The sequence below is a fragment of the Hippocampus bargibanti genome, linkage group LG16, assembly GCF_051943395.1.
Source record: "Hippocampus bargibanti isolate YZ-2025 linkage group LG16, ASM5194339v1, whole genome shotgun sequence".
In the NCBI taxonomy this organism is placed as follows: Eukaryota; Metazoa; Chordata; class Actinopteri; order Syngnathiformes; family Syngnathidae; genus Hippocampus; species Hippocampus bargibanti.
Window position 1 is genome coordinate 19,036,235 of NC_142749.1, and position 17,531 is coordinate 19,053,765.

Consider the following 17,531-nt stretch of genomic DNA (forward strand, 5'->3'; position numbering starts at 1 on the left):
GGTAACATCCGACTTACGACCGGGTTCTGTTCTGACCAAACGGTCGTAAGTCAGATAGATAATCAATAGCTAGCTAGATAGCTAATATATAGCCAGTAGTATCGTGTGCATATACGCAGTCACCTGCGTTTGTGGCGAGGAAGCATTTGCACGGTTTGAAAAAGACGAGAAATGGACTTTATTAGAAGGCGGAGACAAAGTGGGCGCGGGGGGGACATTCCGGACGGCGGCGGCGCCGGAAGGCTCGGCCGCAGCGCCGACAAACCGACGCGCGCCGTACTTGAGCGGCCGCAACCCCTCCCCCCCACCTGGCGAGGGGGCGCCCCAGCTTGCCAAAGCGAGGCTGGCTGCAAACCTTCCGCCCCGCCTGGACTTTGGGGACGGGCCACCGCAAACGACCCCCCCCCCCCCTTCGGACAGTTTTGGCGGCAAAATTTCCAAAGCAATGTGGCGCCATCACCTCCCCGGAAAAGTTTGCGAGGGCGCACGGGGGCCCGCCCGGGGGGGTCACTTGGTGGAGCGTCGCGTGGGCTCCGAGGCGGTGGGGGGCGGGGGCGGTCCGCGGCGGTCCAGGTCCTCGATGTAGAACATGATGAGCTTGCGGCGCTCCTCGGGGACGCATTCCAGCACCAGGTAGCGCATGTCGTTCTGCAGGATCTTCTCCACGTCCTTCAGGTGCTGCTCCGACTCCTGGATCAGCTTGCGGGACCTGAAAGACGGAGGGCGGGCGGGTCGGTGCGGGAGGCCCCTCCCCCCTGGCCCGCGACCCCCCCCCCCCACGTGACCGAAGGCAGACCTGTACGTGATGAACTTGGTCTCCTTGAGGAGGGTCCTGAAGTCGGCTTTGGCCGAGATGTACTTGTCTTTGATGTAGTCCTCGAACTCGCGCTGTCGCTTCTGCAGGCGGCCAATGACAGCGGCGAGGTCAGCGAGCCACGCCCCCTCCCGGACTTCCCATGAAGAGGAATGGCGCCACGCCATCTTACCCGGTCGCTGGAGGAGAACTTGATACACCGGGAGTCCTCCTTGATGACCTTCTTGACCTCCTTCCACGTGGTCGTCAGCGTGATCTGACAAATCGTCATCATCATCGTCATAAGAGTCCCTTTCATTTCTAAGCGCCTTTCAAAAAGGTTTTCTGCGGGTGAGCAGCGGCAGCCACACGCGCTAGCATTCACTCAAACCGGAAGTAACTCGGATAGAAAGCTAGCTAGCTAACAGATAGCGAGCTAGGCCTCAAATAGATAGAAAGCTAGCTAGCTAGCCAATAGATAGATAGCTAGCCAGTCAGCTAGCCCTATAGCTATTAGCTAGCTAGCTAGCCGGCCAGGGAGCTGGATGGCAAATATGAACATAATGGCAATAGACCAAGGGGGCCTTGGTTTTGTCTCCCCCTTTCATTTGCGCCCCCCGGTGGCCGGTCGGGCCGGCTGCAGGCTCACCGCCGCGGTGTCGTCCAGCAGCTGTCGAAAGTGCTCCTTCTTCTTCTTGGCCAGCGCCTCCACGTGGTCGTTGAAGAGCTTCTCCTTGTCCTCGCGCTCCAGGAGGGAGGCCGACTCCCAGCGGTGGTCTTTGCGCAGGTTCCGCCGCGTGTCCGACCAGGTGGCGTCCGAAGAGCGCACCTGCCGGCGGGGCGGAAGGACGGACGGGGTGTCGGCGGGGGGGTCGCGGAGGTCACGGTCCGCGACGACCTCACCATGTCCGACATGAGCGCTTTGAAATGCTGGACGGCCTCCTCGCGCTTGTGCTGCTCGCGCTCGCGGTCGATCTCCTTGGTTTGCTCCGATCGGGCCTTCTGGACCTCGCGCTCGCGTTCCCGCAGGCTGGCCTCCACGCGGGCTTGGCGCTCCAGCTCGCGCTCCTTCTCCAGGTCCAGGCTCTAGAAAACAAAACAGTCCAGCTAGCTATCAAGCTATCTATTAGAAGAAGAAGAATAAAAACTCAAAAAAACCTCTCAAGGTCACTTTACAGTCACGGGATCCGTTTTTCTGCGGGTGAGTAGCGGCAGCCACACGCGCCAGCGTTCACTCACTCAAAAAGATAGAAAGTTAGCTAGCTAATAGAATGCTAACAGATAGCTAATATGTTTCCTGACTCAAATAGCTAGCTCGCTATGGAGAGAGCTAATTGAGGGGGAAATGTGCATGATTAGCTAGCTAGCTCCAATCCAAAAATAGTCTATTAGCTGGCTGGCTAGCAAGCTATCACGTTTTGAAAGGCGCTTGCTTCGAAATGAAACGGACGATTGTTATTATTGTAAAAGGAGGCAATGCCCCCATGGCGGCGCCCACCTTGGCCTGCTTGTCCAGGTACTGCTTGAAGAGCTCCTCCCTGAGGGCGGAGCTTTCCACCGCCTTGTAGCGGGGGTCGGTCTCCATGCGCTCCTTGACTTTGCTCCAGCGCTGCCCCCCTTCCACGTGCTGGTCGCTCAGCATCTCAAAGAAGTCCTGCCTCACCTGCGGGGGGAGGGGCGGGTTAGCGCGAGCGGGGCGGGGGGACCCCCCTCGCCCCCCCCCAGGCGTACCTTGTCCCCCCGGGACTTGGAGTCGTCCTTGTCTCGCTTCCTGAGGGTGGCCATGTGCTCCACAAAGATGGCCTCCCTGTCCTTCATCTTGTCGATGCTCTTGAATCGAGGGTCTCGGCCGTGTTTGACGGCAAACTCGCTGAAGGTGGTCCTGCGAAGACGGCGGCGGGGTTGGAGGGCGCGCGGGCGGACGTCCGGGACGCCCAAGCGGCCTCCTCACCTGCCCGTCAGCTTGGCCTCGTCCATCATCCTGCGGAAGTCGTCTTTGGCCTGCATCAGCTTGTTCTTCTTCTCCTTCCTCTCCTCCTCCGCTCGGGTCTTCACGTACTGGTCGAAGACCTGCGGGCGCAGCGGCCACGTGAGGCAGGGCCGTGGGGGGGAGGGGGGGGGGTCGAGCGGCGGCCGACCTGCTTGCGTTCTTTGGGGTTGAGCAGAAGGTATCGGGGGTCAAAGACGATCTTGTGAAGCTCCTTGTCCCACGTGGAGAAGGCCGACACCTGCAGGAGGAGCGACAAACACTTGATTTCAGTGGATCGGATGGGGGTCCGAGCCCCCTACGCCCCCCCCCCCCCATACCGCTCTCTCCAGCAGCATGTCTTTGAACTGCGTCATCCTGGACTCCAGAGGTACCACGGCTCTCTCGCGGGCCGCCCGGATCTCCGCCTCCATCACCGCCTCCTTTTCAGAGTCGGCCTCGTCGCCGTCGTCCTTCCTGCGGCGAGCCAAGGGGAGGGAGGGGGGAGGGGGAGGGGGTGAGCAGGCGGGCGGGGGCAAACCGGGCCGGCGGCCCGCCCACTGACTTTCGCTTCTTGGCTTTGGAGATCTCCTCGTCGCGGGCGTCGTCCGCCATCGGGGACCCCCCGGGCTCCTCCTTGCCGAACACTGTACGCGCCCGCGCGGGTTAGCGAGGGCCGGCGAGCGCGGCGGCGGGGCGGGCGCCTCACCCGTCCTCCTGGCGTTGTCCGAGCCCCTCTTGTGGGGGGGCTCCTGGATGTGTTTGTCCACGTCGGCGCGTCCCTGCAGCTCGTCGGGTCGGTCCCACATGGACAGCCGAGTGGTGGGGTTGTAGAAGAAGACGCGCTCGTCGCCCGTCCACACCACGCACCTGCCGGATTGGGGGCGTTAGCCCGGTTGCCAACGTGGGGGGGCGGGGGGGCGGCGCTGCGCACCAGGGCGTTCCCGGGATGGGGTTGGTGGCCACCGGACGAGCCTTCTGGGCCGCCTTCTCCTCCTCGCTCATTTCTTCCTCCTTGCGGCACTTTGGACCAAAAAAAAAGGATTCCTTCCTTTCACTTTGCCAAACGAGAGCTAAAAGCGGCCAAACGCAAGAAATGAGCAACCTGCTTGTCGCTCATGCTGAGGATCTTGGCCTCCTCCTCGTCCTCCTCCATCTGCAAGGCCTGCGCCTCCTCCTGCGCCAGCCGCCGCTTGGCCTGCTCCGCTTCCTTTTCTGCACACACACACACACACACACACACACACGCTTTTTCGGTCTCCGGCACTAAGTCATTGGGGGGGGGGGGCGGGGCAGGGGGCGGGACCTCGGTCCAGCAGCGACTGCGGCTTCTCCCAGGTGGACTCCAGCGTGCGGTTGTTGTGGTAGTACGTCTTGCCGTCCACCGTCCGGTACTCGGACCACTCGGGCAGCTGCGGCGCGGGCGCCGTCGACAGCGCCAACTGCGGGTGCATCACGGACACCAGGGGGGGCCCCATGCCGGGCAGCATTCCTGTGGGGGGGGGGGGGCAGCGTCGGCAAGGCTCTCGCGGGTCGGACGGCGAGGCGGCTGCGTTTACCGTTGGCGCCGGGGCCCGCCTTGACGCAAGGAGCGCCAACAATCTGCATCATTGCTACACCTGCAACAACAACGCACAAGCAAGCATCCGGTTGGCGTACGAAGGGGTCAGGGGTCAGCCCGGTGCCCTTCAGTGGACAAAAAGGCATCCGTCGCGAGCGGCGCCTCACCTGGCAGGGGGATGTGCACGCCCGGCAGCGGCACGCGGAAGGGGGGCACCATGACGGGCGGGAAGGCCGGGAGGGCGGCGGGCGGCTGGGCCGGGCCGCGCGGCAGGGCGGCGGGCAGCAGCGGCACCGTCTGCATCGCCGCCGCGGGGGAAGGCGCGGCCGGCGCCGCGGCGACCGGCGAGGCCGCCGAGGAGCCGGCGGCGTCTGGCGCCACGCTGCCGGCCGCTGCGGGGAAAGCGAGCCGAGGTCAGGCGCTTTCTCGTCCAGGCTTTTAGGCTCATCGCGCGCTCACCTGCGACGCTGACGGAGGGGGCCGCGGCGGCGGGGGGGTCCGGGCCGGAGATAGGCGAGGCGGCCGCGCCCTCGCCGCCGTTCACGTTGGCGGCGCCCGTGACGCCGGGGGGGGCCGTCGTCGCGGCGGGGGACCCCGCCAGCACCGGGTTGAGCTCCGCCTGCTGGATGATTTTCACGCCGTCCGGTTTCGTCCACGCCGACTCTCTGGTGCGAGCGTTGTAGTAATAGGCCTGGAGGGGGGGGGGGGGGGGTCCCGGCGGCAAAGGCGTGAGACGGGACGCCGAGCCTCATCCACCGGCGCCGCCTTACCTTGCCCTCAGGCGTCTTGTTCTCCACCCAGATCTCCTCGGGCGGATTGGGCGCGGGGCCGGCGGGGGTCGGCCCGGGCGGCATCCCCGGAGGAAAGAGCATCCCCGGAGGGGGCGGAAGGCTGCTCATGGGAGGGGGCAGAAACGGGGGTCTCTGCGGGAAAGATAACGAGGATCAGACGGCGGCCCGGGGGCGCTCGGACGACCGAGAGTCACCTGCAGGTGGGGCGGGCCGACGGGGGGCGGCATGCCCGCCGGCGGCGGGATGGGGGGCATGCCGGGGTCAAAAGGCGGCCTCGGGAAGGGGGGGCGAGCCGGCGGCGGGCCCCTCATCATCCCGAAGGGCGGCGGCGGCGGCCTGAGAAGCGGCGGCGGCGGGCCGCGCGGCGCCGTCGCGACGGGGGCGGCGGTCGGCGCCGCCGCGACGGGCGCGTGGAAGCGGGCGGCCTGCTGGGCCATACTGCAACACATCGCAATCATCTTTATTGCCGAGGAATTTGTTTCCGCTAGTATCAGCGCGAGACAAATGGAGGCGCTATACACTTCGATGTGGGTGAGAAGCTGTTTAAATGTGGATCGTAGCGCCTGGACCCTCCGCACCCTGTGGGCAGGGTGCGGAGGGTCCAGTAGTACATCAAACGGGGATCGCGACAAGCAAGGAGGGCACCGAGAAACAATCCCAAAGGGGCGACGGCGGAGTCTGGAAGCATCCGCCATTCCCAGAGACACTTTTCCTCTTCGCTTCCTTTCACGACTTTGCTGCCGTGAACGAGGACTTTCTCCGACGGGAGAGCGATCGAGTTTGGGCTCTCGCAATGCGCAAAGTCCCAAATCACGACAGCGAAGAGGTGAAGCGGAGACATTTTGCACACGCTCGAATGCCTTTCCAAAAAAGCCCCGAGCAAACACTTTTTGTTGGTTTGTCGCTCGCGCTCTCGTCGCGTTTCGAGGCACGCCGCGTCGAAGCACGCGATGCTGGCCGAGGGCAAGCCACCTTTTGGCGCCGGCTTTCTAACTCGCTAGCTTGCTCGTTTGTTTGTTTGTTTTCCTTTCCAAACTCTCGGGCGGAACGCGGCGGAACGCGGCCGCCTCGGCGAGCGAGCGAGCGAGCGCCGGCTAGCAGGCTAACCCGGGAAGGCCGCAGACGGGGGCCCGTCCCGAGCGGGGAGACGCGAGGGCGGCGACCGCCGACCCCAATGGAAGGCGTTTTGTCCGGAGATTTACCGCGTGCGGCGAGGCTAGCCGCTAGCGGCTAATCCGAACGCACGTTAGCTTCCGAGGCTACAGCCGCTCCGGTCGCGACTGCCTTTCGCGCATTCGGGCCGCAACGGAGCGGCTCGGCGAGACGAATCGAGCGCGGCGGCGCGGGGCGGCCGCGCCGTTTCAGCCCGCTCGGCGCGGTCATTTTTCTGACCTGTTGTCGCCGAATCCGATCGCTTCGCTCTCCGTCTGCTCCGCCATTACAGGAAAACGCAGGCGGGCTCTTCCTGGAAACGCCCCCAAACGTCTTCTTCGCTTTACATTCGACGAACCGCGCCGTCGATCGCGCGCAGCCCGAGCTCCTATTGGCCGGCGACTGCGTTGGAGGCGGGTCCGCCGCGTTGATCGCTCACGTCGCCTCCAGTGAGGCGCCGCGTCTTTGTTCGCTCACGATGACACCCGCGCGCTCATTGGCCAATTTCTGAACGGCCAAAACGATCGAAAAAATGTCTTGTATTGTTCTTCATCGATTGATTTGATTGATCGTTTCAGGTTTAAAAAGGATTTTGTTCTGTGAAATTGGCACAGCGAAATCCGAGGATCAAGACAGCTTTAAATTCAACATCGCGTCGTCATTTGTCAATTGTGGCGCACAAACAAGTTAGCAGACTTTTGAGGAATTTGCGTTTAGCACGTTGCCTCAACGTCGACCTGTGAGAAAACGATCAATTAGTTGACAAGAACAAGTGAAAAAAAACACACTTTATTTGTGTCTGTGAGTCACAAAAGAAACACGCTGAGCCGCGGGCGCCCCTCGGCAAACGTCCAGCAGGTCCATCCGTGCCACAAAACAGGTAGTTATCGAAAAAACAAAAACCCTCGCGACCTTTGCCCCAGCAGGTGCCGCGAGTGACCAGTAAAAGGATCACAACAACGTCATACAAAAAAAGGCGTCAAAAATGAAAAACTAGCTTGATCCAAACCTGAAATTTTCAAGAGCCCAACTCGTAAATTCATGAGCTTTCTTGCTTTTGATGGAACCCTCGGGCCTACTGGGCCACTGTACAGGACCTGTGTTATCATAATAATCATAATTTTCATTTTTAAGGGCCTTTCAAAACTCTCAAGGTCACTTGATCAGTTTTTCTGTGGGTGAGCAGCGGCCTTCAAATCCCATCTCAAAAGCCACCTATTTAAAATTGCATTTTCTGTGTGGCTTTATCTCATTTCGATTTATAACTGTATTTTATTGATTATTCCATCTATGCTTTTCTGTGACCGTAAAGTGTCCTTGAGAGCTTTGAAAGGCGCTTGAAAGAAAATTAAAATTATTCGTTAGCTGGCTCTCTGTTAGCTATCTAATAGCTAGCTAGGTGGCTAGCTTTTTTTTAATTTGAGTTATTGCGGGTTGAGTGAACATTGTGGCGCACGATGACGACGTCGAACGATGCGGCATAAGACGACATGACGCGAGCGTCGGCTTGTCGTGGTGGTGCCCGGCGGCCATTTTGCGAGTCAAACGAGAGCTCCCGCTCTCGTTTCGTTGCGGGGGTCAATGGCGGCGGCGTCTCTTAAGGGCTTTTGGGTCCCTCGGGCGGTTGCGTGTGATCCGGGGGGTCGTCGTCCTTCTTGTCCGCCGACAGGAAGTGGTGGATGGCCGTCTCGATGTGCGGTCGAAAGGTGTGGTTCATCTTGGGGTCCACCACTTGAGTGATGATCCGGTCCACCCCCGACTCCAACATGCCCGACCTCCACGCACACACACAGCGGCGCCGTTACGGCAAAGCCGCCCGCCCGCGCACGTACGTACGTACGCCGCCGCCGGCCACTTACTGGACCACACTTTGCCGAAGTCCGTTTCTCATCTGGTTCTTGTTGATGGACGGCTTCCACTCCTGAGTGCTCAGCTGCGACGTCACAAAGTTGTCCACCTTCTGACGCAGGTTCTGGTAGGCCGGCTGCAAGCGGAGAAAGCACCGATCAAATGCATCCGCAAGAGAGCCTGCTCCCAATTCACCGCCCTTACGACTAGCGTGTGGCCATTTTGGCCTTCATGAAGGCCCCACACCCCCAATGGCAGATTTCATTTCTAGCTGATGTTCAGCCGATCAACTGACAATTTGAAAGCCGAAAATGGGAGTCGCCTTCCTTCTGGCTCCAACAGGTGTCCGTGAGAGACCCCAATAATAATAATCATCATCATCATCGTCGTAATTAATATTATGATTATTATTCTGTTTACACCATCTTTAGGGGCGTTCATTGTTTGGACTGCCATTTTGTTTCACGTCTCAAGTACTAATTGCTATCTATTCGCTAGCTAATAGCAATCTATTCGGTAGCTATTTACTATAGCTAGCTTGCTATCTATTTTAGTTACTTCACGGTTGAATGGTCGCTGGCGCCGTGTGGCTGCCGCCGCCCACCCACAGAAAAAAACTTATCCCGTGACTGTAAAGTGACCTTGAGAGTTTTGAAAGGCTCTTAGAAATTAAATGGATTATTATTCTTATAAATGTCACGAGTGGGTTACTTTGGTGTCAACGTCCGCCAGGCAGTCTCGGCGGAACTCGTCGAACAATCCGCGGTTCTTCAGGTGCTCCACGATCATGGCGATGAGTCGCGGGTCCCCGGGGGGTAGGCTGGCCGGGTCCGGGACGCCGCTCTCCGCCATCTTCCGCCAAGTCGGAGAGGAGGCGAGCAACGCTAGCAGTGCTAGCTTCTAGCCGGCGAGCTACCCGCTTCGCTCGGGCTAACGATAGCGAGGATTCCGCGCGGACGCTCGATTCGTCTCACCGAACCAAACGGGCGGGCGGGGTTGCCGGTCCAGAGCCACCGTTTCAGCGTTTTCACTCGCAAAAGGTCTCGGAGCGAGCGCCCCTCGAGGAGCGGTCCGAGTCCAATAGACGCGCATGCGCGAAAGGACGTCGACCCGGAAGTGCTTGTTTTCAGGCTCACCGCGAATCGAGCTTCTTTCTCCAACGTTAACGCGACGCCTTTGTCCTCCAAAAGTCACACCGAAAACGCCGGCGAGCGAAAGAATGGCGCCCATTTAGAGGCCGGTCGCGCCCACGTCTGGAGATTTTCGTCGCCATTCGGACGCCCGACGCCGCAGAAAAGTAAGGCGAGCTCGGTGACGCTAGCTTAGCATCGGGCGCGCGCGTGCGGATCAAAATCGCAAACGCATCCGAGCGCCGAAATAGCTCACGACATTTGTCGGCACGCGCCGCCGCGCGCACTTTGCTTACAATCCGACGTCGCGCACTCGACGCCCGGTCGTGACGCTAAAATAAGAAGAAAACATTTATTTCTAGCTCTCAAGGACACGTTCCAGTCACAGTCAAGCGTAGATACAACGATACATAAAATACAATGGAAAATAAATAGAAACAAGCGATAGAGCGACACAGAAAATGCCATTTTAAACGTGTGGCTTTTGGGATGGGATTTGAAGGCGGGAAGAGAATCCATGTTGGGAGGAAGTGAGTTCCAGAGTTTGGGGGCAGACAGCTGAAAGCTCCGTCCCCCTGAGACGGGCGGGGGGGCAAAACGGCTTTGCATGTGGCACAAAAACGATGACATTGAATTGGTTTTCAAGGATATTGACGACTTGCGGTCAAACTACGGTCGTCCGTGGAAGCAGGCCCATGTTCAAGACAATCGCAAGAAACAAAAACGCTAAGCCCGGCCGTCGGGGCGTAGCAAGAAAGAGGAGCGAATCCCATTCCTCCTCACAAGAAAAGCCGCCATTGATTGGTTGACGCTTGACCTGAACTAAAAGCCGGCAGCTCGATTGACGGACGGGTGATGACGTTGCGGACGCAGATGAGCGGCGAGGCCAACGAGGAATTTGAAGAGCAGCTGCGCCTGCAGGAGCGGTACGGCCGCTCGGACCCCTTCACGTACACCGACCCCCACGACGGCACCGTCTACGACTGGGACCGCGACAAGAAGGCCTGGTTCCCCAAGGTACGGACGGACGCGCGCCGTCACGGCGGCCCGCCCTGACGGCCTCGCCGCTGCGCGCAGATCACCGAGGACTTCATGGCGGCGTACCAGGCCAACTACGGCTTCGCTCGGGAAGGCCGGCCGGACGGTGGCGCGGCGGCGGCAGCGGCCGCCGCGGAACCCGAAAAGCGGCCGGCGCTCGGCGACGAGACGCCCCGGGAGCCCGGATCGGAGCGGCCGACCGGCGGGGCCGCCGACGCCGAGCGCAAAGGGGACAAGAGGAAAGCGGAGCCGGGTAAGCGAGGGCAAAGCCCACCCGGGATTAGCGACCGCCGGAGCCAAAGCGGCGCGTAGCACAAAGGCCAAAAGCTAGCGTGGGCGCTATCGCGTTTGAATCGAGGCGCTCGCCCGCCGCTAGCTTAGCGCGCGACGACGACGATGACCTCCGGTGTTGTTTCAGGCTGGTTCGACATGGAGGACAACAAGAACACCAACGTCTACGTGTCCGGTGAGTCTGGCGCGCTTGCGCTGGCTTTTTCCGGCGCTCCGATCGATGGCTCGCTCTGATCAATGGATGGATGGATGGCAGGCCTGCCCCCCGACACGAGCCCCGAAGAATTTGCGGCGCTGATGTCCAAGTGCGGCATCGTCATGAGAGACCCGCTCAGCCAAGACTACAAGGTCAAACTGTACAAGGACCAAGACGGCAACCTGAAAGGGGACGGCCTCTGCTGCTACCTCAAGGTTGCGCTCGCCGAGGGGGCGGGGCTCCTGCTCGTCCCGCCCCCTCTCCTTCAGATCCCGCGCTCGTTTGCCTTCAGAGGGAATCGGTGGAGTTGGCCGTGCGGCTGATGGACGAGTCTGAGGTCAGAGGTTACAAAGTGCGCGTGGAGGCGGCTCGCTTCCAACTCAAAGGCCAGTACGACGCCAGCAAGAAGAAGAAGAAGAACAAGGACTACCGCAAGAAGATGCGGCAGCAGCAAAAGTAGGTGCGCCGCCGCCGCGCCGGCGGCCCTCTCGCCTGACGCGCCGACGTCCGCGCAGGCAGCTGGACTGGAGACCCGAAAAGCAGGGCGACGCCAGGATGCGCCACGAGAAGGTGGTCATCATCAGGAACATGTTTCATCCCAGCGACTTTGAGGTACGTGGATCATCATCATCATCATCATCATCATCATCACCATCCATTTCATTTCTAAGCGCCTTTCAAAACTCTCAAGGTCCCTTGACAGTCGCAGGATATTTTTTTCTGCCGGTGAGCAGCGGCAGCCGCACGCGCCAGCTCAACCTAAATAGCTAATAGACAGCTAATAGCTAGCCAGATAGCTAATGGATATGGATAGCCAGATAGCTAGACAGCTAATAGCAAGCTAGCTAGCTCATCGATAGCCAACAGCTAGCCAATATGATCTAAAAAATAAATAGTAGAAAATGATGTTTTATGAGGACCTGAGAGCGGATTATTCTCATTTTAATGGTTTCTTATGGGAAATAAATTAAGTTAAGCAGCAGACAAACGTTTTTGCCTCACCCACACTTTCTGGGAACCAATTAAGTTTGTGAGCTGAGGTTTTGTTTTTTTTAAATACAAACACAGTCAAATGTATTCAATCCAAATCCACGAGTGAAAATGAAAGATGAAAAAGCATTGAAAGAGGAGTCAAACAGCAAAACCCTTCACTAACTGGCCACGGTGGACGAAGGACTCCTTCGGTCCGAGGTGGACACGCGTGTAACGTGTCGGGCGGCTTTTTCAGGAGGACCCTCTGGTTTTGAACGAATACCGCGACGACCTGCGCTCCGAGTGCGAGAAGTTTGGCGAGGTCAAGAAGGTCATCCTGTTTGACGTGAGCGCCCCCCCTCCGGCGGCCATTTTGGGAGGCGGGTAACCTGACGGCTTTTGTCGCGGGGCGGCAGAGGCACCCGGACGGCGTGGCCTCGGTGGCCTTCAAGGACCAGGAGCCCGCCGACGCCTGCATCCTGTCCTTCCACGGCCGCTGGTTCGGAGGACGCCAGCTCAGCGCGCGGCCGTGGGACGGCGCCACCGACTATCAGGTGACATTTCACCCAATTGTGGCCGCCGCTGCTCGCCCACAGAAAAACTCACCCTGTGACTGGAAAGTCACCTTGAGAGATTTGAAAAGCGCTTACAAATCGCACGGGCGATGACTATTTGCTAGCTAATTTATAGCTGGCGGGTGGGCCGTATATTAGCTAGCTAGCTAGCTCATCGCTGAAAAGGTTTCTTCAGCCGTCATCTGGACTTCTTTCAAGACATTTCGCTTGTTATCCAAGAAACTTTGAAACGTCCGACACCTTCAAATTTGTACAGATGACGGCTGAAGAAACCTTTTCAGCGATGGACCGCTCCTGTACGACTTGAGAGCTTACACAGACCTAGCTAGCTAGCTATTAGCTATGTGATAGCTAGCTTTCTTTCGATTTGAGTTACTTCCAGGTTGAGTGAACGCTGGCGTGTGTGGCTGCCGCCGCTCACCCACAGAAAAACTGATCCCGTGACTGTAAAGTGACCTTGGGAGTTTTGAAAGGCGATTATGAATGGAATGGATTAATTATTATGATGATGATGAGGATGATAATTGTCTTTTGGCGGAAGTAATTTGAGCGTGATGGCATGGCGAGTACTGGCAGCTTTCAAATATGTGGCCCGCCCCCCGCAAAGGTGGAGGAGACGAGCCGCGAACGTGAAGAGCGCCTGAAAGGTTGGTCGTCCTTCCTGGAGGGGTCGCAGCCGGGCGAGGGGTCGCAGCCGGGCGAGGGGCCCGCCCCTCCTTCGCAAAGCGCCGCGCCGCCAACGCCGGACAAAGCGCCGGCGCGGGACGACGGGGACGCCGGGGACGCCGAGTCCACCGACAGCAGCCCGGCGGCCAGCGACGATGAGGCCTGACCCACCAGACGCCATTTTGTTTGGAGCGCGGTGACCCGGCCGGTCCTTTTGGATGGCCGTCCCGCCCCAAAATGGACTTTTTTTCTTTTTTCTTCCGCGCCAGCAGGACGTCCTCTGCGACCACTCGCCCCAAAAAATGCCCACTTTTCATTTGTAAGCGTAGAAAATGACCCCCCCCCCTGTAAGGAACGGAAAGCAAAATGTCCGCCCGCGAGTGTGAGGCTACGACGCTGAACATAAAAGAAGGACGCCATCCCGTCATTTGTGTTTATTGTTCACCAGAACGCCAGCGACCATTTTGCCGGGCGGCAACACGCCCGTCCGTCCTCGCTCTGTCCTCTTAAGTTGCGGACAAAAGTCTTTCCAAAAAGTGCAGCCAGTGTTCGCTTGACGTTGGCGGCGGGAAAAAACAAAAGGCAGAAAGATGGCGGCCAGGGGAGGCGACCCGTCCGGTGGCGCCTTTCAAGTGCATCTGGGATGCGCGGCGTTGGTTCCGATGCCCTCTTTTTGTTCTCTAAGCGGTTCCGGAAGGTTCCGCTGCCTTCCAAGGCTGATGACACAAAAGAAGCAGGGCAACAACAAATGCAATCAACTCGCCCCAACGATGCTTTTCAAGAAGTTCCGGACCAAGAGAGCCGACTTTTTTGCGTCCTCTATTCCCCGCCCCCAGTCTTCGGTTAATGCCGCACGTGATTGGCCGATATCCGTTGTAGAGGAGGGGAAAGTCAAAGTTAGTGGATGCTCTCTGTGCATATATGAATCAAGTCATATCAACACAAATATTTGCTAGCGTGTATTTTTTACATGAGTAATTCGTTTTTAACATCAATTCAATAATAATTAATGTAAGCATCAAAAAACCAAACAAACCGGGGAGGCAAAAGAGCCGGCTCTTTTTAGTGAGCCGAGCCAAAAGGAGAGCCGCAATTCCCATCGCTCGTTGGAAACCGTTTCAACCGCCCCCCCCCCCCCACGCTTGCCATGGGAGGAAGCGACCGTCGGCGCTTTGGACTTACCAGCGGCGGCGCGCGGGCGTAGTCGGGCGGGTTGGCGCGCGGGTCGTAGCCCAGTCGGGCCAGCATGGGCGCCACCTCGGCCATGCGCTCCACCACGTCGGCGGGGAGGCGGCCCACCCACTTGGCCAGCGCCTCCGTGTTGACCGGCTTGACCACCTGGTCCGTCGAGCGCTCCACCCTGAGGGCAAACGTGAGCGCTTTGCCCCAAACAAAGACGGCGGGCGGGGGCGCAAGCGGGCCGGCCGACTCACTTGGAGAGCGAGACGCCGCCGGCCTTGCCGATGAGCTCCTCGTGGTGCAGGACGGCGGCGTCCCAGGGGAGCTCCAGGAAGCGCAGCAGCTGGCGCATCTCGCGCTCGGGCCGCAGCACCAGGTGCTCGTAGCGCAGCGGCAGGCAGCGCTCGGGCCCCGCCGCCACGCACTGGTTGAACATGGTCTCCACCGCGTTGCTCCACTTGCTCAGGCAGTCGCGCGGGTTGTTCAGGTCGAAGCCCGAGATGGTCACCTGCGGGCGGGCAAGCGGACGTTTCACGTCGACACCTCGGCCGGTAGGTCCCGTTTTTGGACCTCCGCTGCCTCAAACAAAGCGGGCGGGCGGGCGGGCCCCTTTTGCCCTTTTGGAAACGGGCAAACTGGAGTTCGGGCGCCGTCAAGACAGTCGGGATGGCTCTTTTCAGGGAGCCGCTTCTTTTGACTCGGCTCACTAAAAAGAGCCGGCTCTTTTGGCTCCCCGGTTTGCTTGTTTTTTTGTTACTTCAATGAATTGATTCCCAAAAATCACGTGCAATTATGTGAAAAACAAATTACTCAAGTAAAAATACTCTATATCAAATATTTGTTATTGATATGGCTTGATGTCTATGCACAGAGAGCATCCACAAACTGACTTTCCCTGTGGTGACTCTGGTCTGATGATCAGCTGTCACTAATTTGCTGTCATACAAACTAGTAAAAAATATCAGAAATGAATCATAACAGCGTAATGTGATAGCATTTATCGACCTGGATAACCCCCCCCCTCCTCACCGCCGCGCGTGTCTGTAATACTCCCCTCCCTCGGATATGGACCAATCACGTGCGGCTTTAACCGAAGACCGGGAGCGGGGAATAGAGGACAAAAAAAAAAGTCGGCTCCCATTTCCGGCTCCTTGTTCGGAAGCGGCTCTCTTGGTTCACTTCAGAGATCCGGCTGGAAGAACCGGCTCGTTGGCGAACGACGCATCACTACAAGCCAGACGCCGGGCGCGGGCCACGTGCGAGGACGCGAGGACGCGACTCACCTTGCGCGAGATGACCGAGTGGATGGAGGCGCGTCCGTCTCGCAGCATCAGCACAAACTTGCTCTTGGGGAAGATGCGGGCCAAGTACGACAGCGACTTCAAGGCAAAAGGATCTTTGTTGCACAGACGCGGCGCCGGCTCGCCGTGGCCCGCGATCACCTGACACGCACACAAACGGGCGGCGCGTTCAATGGACGAGAGCCGACCCGGCCGGCCGCCCGGCGCCGACGAGCTCACCTCCAGCAGGAAGGCGCGCACGGCCGAGTCCAGAACCTGGTCGGTGACGCCGGCCTCGTCCAGGCGGACGCGCTCCTTGACGGAGCGGCTCCAGGAGGCCCGCATGGTGAGCAGGCGGGGGATGACCCGGGTCTCCTCCCCGCAGCGGACCGCCCGGTGGGCGTCCAGCATGACCCGCATCAGGGTGGTGCCGCTTCGGGGGAAGCCGCCGATGAAGATGAGGGGCGTGTCCTCGGCCGGGCGCTCGCCCAGTGAGGCGTTGCGATTGGCCGAGGCCCGCCGGAGCTCCGCCCAGCCGGAGCGCCGGCCCCCGGGGGGGCAGTCCGGCCCGCCCAGGCCCAGGTAGAGCAAGGAGGCGGAGCAAAGGAGCGCGCAGCCCAGCAGGACGTTGGAGCGGCTGACTCGCATGGCGGCCCGGGAGTCGCCCGCTTTCCGCCGGCCGGTTCAGGGGAGGGCGGGGGCGTTTCCGGCGGGCCGGCCGGCGTCCATCGCGTCCACCTGAAACCACCAAAGGGGGCGACCTCGTCAAAGACGCTCATCTGCATGACCGACGGCGCAAGGAGCTTAAACAGCAAAACGCCGGTTGCCGCCGCGTTTTCAAAGAGCCAGACTAACAAATGAGGCGACGACGCAAAGACACGGCATTCTTCAGCACTTGCTGTACCCTCTTTGCGATGACGCAAAGCGGTTCGACATGAAAGAGGGGAGGATCAAAGCATCCTTTTCAGCAGTGGATCAGGGACACGGCGGTGAAACGCGCACGCCGACTACAAGCTAAATGTCGAAAGCAAATCCGAAGCCGTAGCAGCCGTCGCGACCATCAAGGCGGCGCTTTGGATCCCGACCCGGGTCCAAAAGACCCGGTCCAAACGCAAGGCTTCTGTGCCTCTTCCCTTGCCTCAAATGACAACAAGGCGCCACTCGTGCGCTCGCTGGACCGGCGCGGACACTCGGTCACGACCGACCGCCGAGCGAAGAAGGGTCCGAACCACGAACGCTCGGACGGCGCTCCGGTCCTTTCACGTCCACCTTCGTCGGTCGTGAGTCTCCGTCGACCGCGATCCGGTTTGCGAACGCTCGGCGGCGAACGCTTTGGCGTCACGTGCCGGTTGTTGCGACATCGACGCGTCACGACGTCGTCGTTTCTAAGGCCGCTCTCGACGGTTGCGAGCTCGAAAACAAGCGTCGTCGACGTCGTCGACGACCAGAACGCGGTTCCGCTCAAAGGCCGGACGCGACGTCGACTAGCGCCATCAACAGGTCAGTCCGCTCCAAGCCGCGCGCGCGAGGGCGCGCGCGGGCGCGGTCGCGCCGGAGTCCGCCGAGGCCCGTCGGCGCATCTGGCCGGGCGGCCCCCTCGAGCTCAGGCGGGTACGTTCCGACCCGAAAAGCCGACGAAGCGAGCCGAGGCGGACGCGAGCTCGCTCGCTCGCTAGCCGGCCAGGCAACCGGTTAGCCGCCCGCGGAAGGACGCGTTTGGATGGGCCGGACTCACCGGCCGAGTGGGGGGCGAAGCTCTCAGCTTTGCGGCGGAAACGTCTTGACCGTCCGGTCGCTCACCAATTCAACTCGCCAGTCGCCGCCGACCACCGCCACGACGACGCAGGGCACCGCGAGCGAGTCTCGAGTGCGCGCTCGCGAGGCGACCGAGAGAAGAAGAAACAACGCTCCGCCCCAGTGTCGAAAGCTCGGCGCCGATTGGCCCGGCGCACATTTGGAGCCCCCCCCCCCCCCGGTTGGCGGACTTGTTCCATTGCGATTCCGTCGTCGTCCGCTTCCGCGCAAGAGCCCCAAAAACGTTTGCCTTGGCCTCGTTTGCGTCTGAGCGGCTTCCCCAAAGCCAAGTTAGCCGC

At 60.0% G+C, this 17,531-nt stretch overlaps 4 protein-coding genes across 7 annotated transcripts; 1 reads left to right on the plus strand and 3 right to left on the minus strand.

Moving 5' to 3' along the window:
• Nucleotides 1-154: 154 nt before the first annotated feature.
• LOC148886978 (transcription elongation regulator 1-like) lies at nt 155-6,584 on the minus strand. The gene is made up of 21 exons (XM_089017444.1): nt 6,504-6,584; nt 5,306-5,549; nt 5,091-5,243; nt 4,780-5,011; nt 4,488-4,712; nt 4,319-4,378; nt 4,066-4,251; nt 3,865-3,974; nt 3,694-3,782; nt 3,469-3,629; nt 3,325-3,406; nt 3,101-3,236; nt 2,932-3,021; nt 2,745-2,863; nt 2,525-2,675; nt 2,292-2,456; nt 1,697-1,879; nt 1,443-1,622; nt 987-1,070; nt 797-897; nt 155-709 (listed from the first exon to the last, which is right to left on the minus strand). Exons 1-21 carry the CDS (start codon nt 6,548-6,550, stop codon nt 508-510), a joined length of 3,000 nt encoding a protein of 999 aa, XP_088873570.1. The 5' UTR covers nt 6,551-6,584; the 3' UTR covers nt 155-507.
• A 452-nt stretch (nt 6,585-7,036) lies between these two features.
• bod1 (biorientation of chromosomes in cell division 1) lies at nt 7,037-9,155 on the minus strand. The gene is made up of 3 exons (XM_089017465.1): nt 8,823-9,155; nt 8,123-8,247; nt 7,037-8,038 (listed from the first exon to the last, which is right to left on the minus strand). The coding sequence occupies exons 1-3, from the start codon at nt 8,961-8,963 to the stop codon at nt 7,861-7,863; spliced, it is 444 nt and encodes a 147-aa protein (XP_088873591.1). The 5' UTR covers nt 8,964-9,155; the 3' UTR covers nt 7,037-7,860.
• Nucleotides 9,156-9,227: 72 nt separating this feature from the next.
• htatsf1 (HIV-1 Tat specific factor 1) lies at nt 9,228-13,402 on the plus strand. 2 transcript variants are annotated; one of them, XM_089017455.1, is made up of 10 exons: nt 9,232-9,408; nt 10,115-10,258; nt 10,319-10,532; nt 10,698-10,745; nt 10,827-10,981; nt 11,059-11,222; nt 11,282-11,378; nt 11,995-12,084; nt 12,155-12,292; nt 12,921-13,402. In XM_089017455.1, the coding sequence occupies exons 2-10, from the start codon at nt 10,115-10,117 to the stop codon at nt 13,143-13,145; spliced, it is 1,275 nt and encodes a 424-aa protein (XP_088873581.1). In that variant the 5' UTR covers nt 9,232-9,408; the 3' UTR covers nt 13,146-13,402. The 2 variants fall into 2 exon arrangements, with proteins under 2 accessions (XP_088873582.1, XP_088873581.1); XM_089017456.1 differs by lacking the exons at nt 11,995-12,084; nt 12,155-12,292 and having other exon boundaries at nt 9,228-9,408.
• On the minus strand, nt 13,399-17,361 carry tpst1l (tyrosylprotein sulfotransferase 1, like). 3 transcript variants are annotated; one of them, XM_089017459.1, is made up of 6 exons: nt 17,174-17,361; nt 15,679-16,176; nt 15,442-15,600; nt 14,413-14,666; nt 14,162-14,339; nt 13,399-13,695 (listed from the first exon to the last, which is right to left on the minus strand). In XM_089017459.1, exons 2-6 carry the CDS (start codon nt 16,084-16,086, stop codon nt 13,660-13,662), a joined length of 1,035 nt encoding a protein of 344 aa, XP_088873585.1. In that variant the 5' UTR covers nt 16,087-16,176; nt 17,174-17,361; the 3' UTR covers nt 13,399-13,659. The 3 variants fall into 3 exon arrangements, with proteins under 3 accessions (XP_088873585.1, XP_088873587.1, XP_088873586.1); XM_089017461.1 differs by having other exon boundaries at nt 13,399-13,816; XM_089017460.1 differs by having other exon boundaries at nt 17,239-17,354.
• Between the last annotated feature and the right edge of the window lie 170 nt (nt 17,362-17,531).

What these genes read in the sequence shown, in the direction of transcription:
- LOC148886978 (XM_089017444.1), bottom strand. Translation starts at nt 6,550, where the DNA reads ATGGCGGAGCAGACGGAGAGCGAAGCGATCGGATTCGGCGACAACAG. An exon ending in ACATGCTGCTGGAGAGAGCG is followed by an intron (nt 3,022 to 3,100) that starts GTATGGGGGGGG and finishes CTCCTCCTGCAG; the next exon opens with GTGTCGGCCTTCTCCACGTG. An exon ending in AAGCGCTCATGTCGGACATG is followed by an intron (nt 1,623 to 1,696) that starts GTGAGGTCGTCG and finishes CCCCGCCGGCAG; the next exon opens with GTGCGCTCTTCGGACGCCAC.
- bod1 (XM_089017465.1), bottom strand. Translation starts at nt 8,963, where the DNA reads ATGGCGGAGAGCGGCGTCCCGGACCCGGCCAGCCTACCCCCCGGGGAC. An exon ending in TGGCGGACGTTGACACCAAA is followed by an intron (nt 8,248 to 8,822) that starts GTAACCCACTCG and finishes CTCCGCTTGCAG; the next exon opens with CCGGCCTACCAGAACCTGCG. An exon ending in CTTCGGCAAAGTGTGGTCCA is followed by an intron (nt 8,039 to 8,122) that starts GTAAGTGGCCGG and finishes GTGTGCGTGGAG; the next exon opens with GTCGGGCATGTTGGAGTCGG.
- htatsf1 (XM_089017455.1), top strand. Translation starts at nt 10,115, where the DNA reads ATGAGCGGCGAGGCCAACGAGGAATTTGAAGAGCAGCTGCGCCTGCAG. An exon ending in CACCAACGTCTACGTGTCCG is followed by an intron (nt 10,746 to 10,826) that starts GTGAGTCTGGCG and finishes GATGGATGGCAG; the next exon opens with GCCTGCCCCCCGACACGAGC. An exon ending in AGAAGGTCATCCTGTTTGAC is followed by an intron (nt 12,085 to 12,154) that starts GTGAGCGCCCCC and finishes GCGGGGCGGCAG; the next exon opens with AGGCACCCGGACGGCGTGGC.
- tpst1l (XM_089017459.1), bottom strand. Translation starts at nt 16,086, where the DNA reads ATGCGAGTCAGCCGCTCCAACGTCCTGCTGGGCTGCGCGCTCCTTTGC. An exon ending in ACTCGGTCATCTCGCGCAAG is followed by an intron (nt 14,667 to 15,441) that starts GTGAGTCGCGTC and finishes GCCCGCCCGCAG; the next exon opens with GTGACCATCTCGGGCTTCGA. An exon ending in GGCGGCGTCTCGCTCTCCAA is followed by an intron (nt 14,340 to 14,412) that starts GTGAGTCGGCCG and finishes GTTTGCCCTCAG; the next exon opens with GGTGGAGCGCTCGACGGACC.